Genomic DNA, 6,000 nt, shown 5'->3' with positions numbered 1-6,000 from the left:
AAGGTCATGGAGGGCCTTGAAGGTGAGGACGAGGATTTTGAACTCGATCCTCTGAGGGATGGGGGACTAGTGGATCTGGGCGAGGGTGGGTGTGATGGGGTCACAGAGCCTGGTGCTGGAGAGGGCACAAGCCGTAGAGTTCTGGATGATCTGCGGCTTGTGGAGAGAAGAATTGGGAAAATCGACAAGCAGGGAGTTGGCATAGTCCAGCATGGATGTAATGAAGGCATGTATGAATGACCAATTTTATTTGTGGATCCAACAGTGCAGAAATCATGATAAAGTATTTATTCCCAGTCTAAACCTACCTTGTATAAATCCATCTACTCCTCCCAAACAGATATATATACCAGTTCTTTTTGGAAACTTGAAATATGAAAAACATCCTCTAAATGCGCATGATTTCACTTCAATTATTTGATGGAAACTAATTTGTTTCTATGGATCAAATGGCAGTATACAGAACAAGGAATATCATTCTTATCAATTCTACATCTTGTGAGTTCCACTTCAATATGTACGTAAGGGTTCAAAATAAATTGTACTTGCCAGCATTTTAAAGAGAATTTGATTATCCATTTTATTGGAACATCTTGAAAAACATATACATTTGTAAACAAATTAGAGCCAATATGGAAAATCAAATAAAAAACACGCAAATTCATAGATGTACACAGAATACCAGAATCTCAATTTTATTCTAATTGATTGACAGTTCAAATGCTTTAGAGTCGAAACTTCAGCCTTTCTGATAGTGGCAGAGGGCTGTCTATTAGTATAACTGAATCTTCTCCATCACTCAAGTTAGAAGTATCCACATTGATTGGACATGATTTTAGCTGTACGGCCTTACACTGCTGCACAATGCTACTTTCACACACTGCAGACAACTTGTTCTGAGATGTGTTTGCGGTGGTAGCCTTGCTATCATTGTACATTAGCTGTGCTTCCTCATTTTTCTCTGCACTACTATAGCTTGCTACTTTAGGTTTAACGCTTCCAGTATTAACACCAGTGTAACCTGCTTTACTGCAGCTGGATTTAACGTTGACACGCCAAGACATTGCTTGGCTGCACTTTTCCACAGTCCTTACTGCAGTCCGAGATTTGATGCTAGGCTTTTGTTTTCGGTGTCCCGAGTTCTCATTATCGCTATCATCGCTGGAGGAATACACCTTGTGACAGACACTGTTCTTTGTTTGAATATTTTTAGCCACCAGTTTTTCTCTGTGTGGTTTCTCTACTTTACTTTTCTGCAGTTTAAATGGGACATTATTTGATTCTAATGTTTGGAAGGAATGCGCTCCAAAGTTCTTCTCACTTGAGTCTCTGGGAATCTGCTTGTCCAACAAAGTAAATGGTTTCACTGTTGTTGTTGCATCCTCTTCAGAACTGTGAATTAATATTTGCTCTTGCTCAGTATGTTGTTTTTCTAAAATATTACTGCCTAGGATCATTTTGTTGTTACTCAGAGGTTTAATATTGCAGATGGGTTTATCTTCACTGACAAACTCAGGACCACCTTTCTGAACAGCAGAGAGCAGGATATGGCCAGCGTCTGAATTGGATCTCGATCCAAGGGAAAAAAATGAATGTGAATTCTTCAGTAGAATTCGATCTCTTAAAGACATGTTCTCTGGATCTTGCTGCCCAGACATATCCTTATGGAGTAATTGTTTAGTATTGATTTGAACAGGCTCATGTTTTGATGATGCAGTATTTACCTTCAATACCTTGTCCTCCTTCAATTCATTAGTAAAAGTTGAAGATCCACAACAGCCTTCAGTTATTTTGCTAGCAACCTGAGCGTTTGTTGGTGTGCCAAATGAAGTAGCCCCCCAGTCAATGCCACTCAAATTCAACTCTGCAACCAACACAGACATAGAAGGGGACAAGGCACAGACATCAAGTTTGTTCTCTGCTGCTAAAAGGGTTAAAGGCTCACCGTTAGCTTTTCCTAATTCTGTAATGCTATTAATGGCAATTTGTGCCATTTCACTTGCAGGATCTTCACAGGAGAACTTGGGCAACAGAGTGCAAGAGCCAATAGGATTGGGATGAGACCATTTGATCGGATTGTCTCTTTGATTTACACGCTTTTGAACAGATTGGTTACTCTCTTCACCACTACTGGGGAGCTGAAGATTCATCTGAGACAGTTGCTCTGCAAGTTCATCAGACTCTGGCTTTGCCTTGCCTTTCCTTTTGCTCTTACCTGTGAGAAAACACAAGGAAAGAAATCTCTTCAAAGCGAGTCCTCACAATCTTTGCAGTTTAATGCAGTTTCTGTATGAATTACAACCTAACCAAATGTCACACTAAAATTAGGATGATTTCATGCTCATCCCCTAGCCATGCACCATCAGTATTCAAAGGGTGGGGGTGGGGGGTGGGGGTGTGGGCAAGGATATGTCACCATCAGGTGGTGTCATTTCTTTTTTCTTGTAGCGAATTGCCTGCTCGTCATTTTTTTCAACAACAAGCAAGTGTAGACTGTGACCTTGGTGGTGCTGCAGTGGTTGTAAACCCATATTCCACACCTGAATGAGCTGTGCCACTGTGCTGCGAAACTGCACATGTTTTCCTGTCTGTTATTATAATAACCCAGCTTGTGGTTTTCAACAAGACATTGTGGGAATTAGTCAGCAGGTGTGTCTTCCAGGAAGTGAGGAGAAGGCAGCAAAAGTTCACACTCCACATGCTTCAGTTACAGGTAAATATAAAGATTATTTAGTTAAAATGTCTTTTTCTAAAGTAATATTTAAACATGACCATAAATCTTCTACTGTAATATTGTTACTTACTTTTCTGCTTATTCTCCTCAGCTTCAGCTTTCTGTCTATGAAACAGAGCACTGACATCTGGGTACGCAGCTTGAAAGAGAAGCTGATCCTCTATTGTTGTTACAGAATACTGAGAATCTTCAGATTGATCATCCGAGTAAACATAGTTTTCTGGGAAAATAAACAAAACACTGTACTCATTAACTGTTTGAGTTGCTGTGTCTCTGCTTGGGTAGCTTGCATTGATGGCTGCATTCCTCTGGAAATTCAAACTAAAACACCAAATTGTTTGAGAAATTATAATTCCACATCTGATAAATTGGCTGTTATATCCATGGACTTAGATTCTGTGGACAGGTGTTATGTAAGTGATGTACAATTACTTCCAAAATAGCTACAAACAGACAGATGATTAATAAGCGCCAAGCAAATGGTTAGCTACAAGTTTAGTTAAACTATAGCTTAGAAGGTAGATATTTAGATATTGCATTATCTGTCCTTTAAGCCAGCTCCCCAAGTCTCTGTGAGACCCTGGAGGTGATGGTGATACTAAGGGTGAAACCTCACTGGCTGATGCACAGTAATAGCAGCAGATGGTGCTGTCGTGTTTCCAAGAAGAAATTGAAGCCTGCAAAAACCCCGTTGTCTTGTCATTTAAGATTAAGCAGAACTGTGGAAAATTCTTAAATTCAGTCAGAATTTGGAAGCTAGTTTTCAACAATAAAGAGAACCAGCTTCCAAATTACAGCTGAATTGAAGCATTTTCCACAAACTGTTTGTGAAAATGGATTACAAGCTAAAACATCGGAGAGGCAACTACTGCTATTAGGAAACCAACCACTAGTTCAGATTCAGATCAGTAGACTTGAACTATGTCATCTTTTAGACGGAATGTTAAACTGATATTCCCATCTGCCTGTTCAGGTGGAAGTTAAAAATCCCAAGACTCCAGTTGGAAAGAAGAGTTTCTCTGGGTCTCCTGGCCAAGAATTCTCTAGATAAAAAAAATTGGTCATTCGTTTTATGGCTTTTCGATACGGTCGACCACGCTATCCTACTCCACCGCTTGTCCTCCCACCTCAACCTTCAAGGCACTGTCCTTGAATGGTTTAGCTCTTACCTTTCCCACCGTCTTCACTTCGTCTCAACGAATGGCTTCTCCTCCACCCCCCGTACTGTCTCATGTGGTGTCCCTCAGGGCTCTGTCCTCGGTCCCCTCCTCTTCACCCTCTATATGCTCCCCCTTGGTGACATCATCCGCAAACATGGGGTTAACTTCCACATGTATGCGGATGACACCCAACTCTACCTTTCCTCCTCTACTCTCAACTCCACGACCACCGATGTCCTGACAGCCTGCCTGTCCGACATCGAGTCCTGGACGAGAGACAACTTTCTTCAGCTCAACGTGCGAAAAACCGAGGCCCTCCTGATTGGCTCACGTCAGCGCCTCCGCACCTCAGGCGCTGACACCATCAGCATCCAAGGCTGCACTCTCCACCTCTCAAAGCCAGTCAGGAACCTCGGCGTTTTGTTCGACCCTGAGCTGTCCTTTCTCCCTCACATCCGCACCACAACTGGCACCGCCTTCCATCACCTCCGGAATATCGCCAGATTACGGCACTACCTCACCCCTCACGCTGCTGAAACCCTGGTTCACGCCTTTGTCACCTCAAGGCTGGACTATGGGAACTCTCTCCTCGCCGGCCTTCCCGGCACCTCCCTCCACAAGCTGCAGGTCATTCAGAACTCTGCAGCTCGTGTACTGTCCCGCACCAGGCTTCGGGACCACATCACTCCTACCCTCGCTCGCCTCCACTGGCTCCCCATCCCCCAGAGGATTGATTTCAAGATCCTCATCCTCACCTACAAGGCCATTCACGGCCTTGCTCCCTCCTACCTCTCCAACCTACTATCCCCCTACCTACCTGCCCGTAACCTCCGTTCCTCTGGCTCCGGTCTGCTCCACGTCCCCCGCCCCAACCGCCCTACTATCGGTGGTCGGGCCTTCAGCCTCTCAGCCCCGAGGCTCTGGAACTCCATCCCCCAGTGCCTTCGCCTTGCTTCCTCCCTTTCCTCCTTCAAGGCCGGTCTCAAAACCTTTCTCTTTGACCGTGCCTTCAGCTCCCCTCTCGACTCTCTTCCTCCTCCTCGCTCCCTCCCTTCCCTCCCCTCACCCTGACCATTTCCCCCCTCCTCTCTCCCTCCCTTCCCTCCCCTCACCCTGACCATTTCCCCCCTGCTCGGGTCATGACCCAACTGTGCAGCGCCTTGGGACGTCCTCCTGACGTGAAAGGCGCTCTATAAATGGAATCTTGTTGTTGTTGTTGTTTTATGCGACTGCTGTGCACAAATTAGTTGCTGTGTTAGCCCTACAAAGATGCATTAACTACACTTTACACCAACAAATTACATTTGTATAGCTCCTTTCACGTCAAGAGGACGTCCCAAGAACTGGGAAGCACTTTGGGCCATTTTGAGGTTATAGGTGCTAAATATTATTATTTATGATTATATAAAATGCAAGAATTATTTTTCTCTTCTTTCCTATTAAAAATGTTTTTAAATTTAATTTATTTCAATTATTTCTAATTTTAAAACATTTGATTCAAGATTGATAGGCCTATCACAGACATAACCAGACCATCTTGCAGGTATTTTTTTACATCTAAACCAGAAAGTGAGGCTTGAAAGGGAACTCACAGCAAGCTCAGACAGGTGAAGCCTTCTGCTAGGGCAACACCATGTATCAATAACATTTACTGCTGTTGCAGGAACTTGCTGTGATTCTCTCAGATTGTTTGTCCCAGATTGGTAATTCAGCTCCCGTGGCTGCAAAACTAATAATAATAATAATCCTTGCATTTGATATAGCGCTTTTCACGTCGGGAGGACGTCCCAAAACGCTTCACGGAACACACTGTAAAGTGAATTGACTGTATATTTGTGGGCGAACTCGGCAGCCAATTGCGCACAGCAATGTCCCACAAACAGTCGTAGATTGAAAATGACCAATTTAATTATTGTTTTTGGTTGAAACTGTTGAACTCAGGCCTCTCACTTGCAAAGCGAGTGCTCTAACCACTGAGCTACAGGACTCCAAGATTAGGTCTTATTGCTCCGTGGTTGATCGCATCAGTTCAACAACAACAACTTGCATTTATAATCACGCCCTTCACGCCAGGTAGCGTTCCGGAGAGCTTAACAGTGGTGGAGT

General features: G+C 43.7%; 1 protein-coding gene across 3 annotated transcripts in view; it reads right to left on the bottom strand.

Annotated features, from left to right (window-relative positions):
- Positions 1–554: 554 nt before the first annotated feature.
- The window catches only part of LOC103180929 (GEN1 Holliday junction 5' flap endonuclease), a 29,448-nt gene continuing 24,002 nt past the window's right edge, over positions 555–6,000 (bottom strand). For all 3 annotated transcript variants that reach the window (XM_042333039.1, XM_042333038.1, XM_042333040.1), the window contains 2 exons: positions 2,805–2,954; positions 555–2,215 (listed from right to left, as the gene is read on the bottom strand). In XM_042333039.1, the coding sequence (XP_042188973.1) occupies positions 726–2,215; positions 2,805–2,954 (1,640 nt within the window). In that variant the 3' untranslated portion in view covers positions 555–725. The remainder of the gene's footprint in view (positions 2,216–2,804; positions 2,955–6,000) is intronic.

The sequence above is a fragment of the Callorhinchus milii genome, unplaced genomic scaffold (assembly GCF_018977255.1).
Source record: "Callorhinchus milii isolate IMCB2004 unplaced genomic scaffold, IMCB_Cmil_1.0 Scaffold3, whole genome shotgun sequence".
Lineage (NCBI taxonomy): Eukaryota > Metazoa > Chordata > Chondrichthyes > Chimaeriformes > Callorhinchidae > Callorhinchus > Callorhinchus milii.
This window is presented reverse-complemented; position numbering and strand designations above follow the sequence as displayed.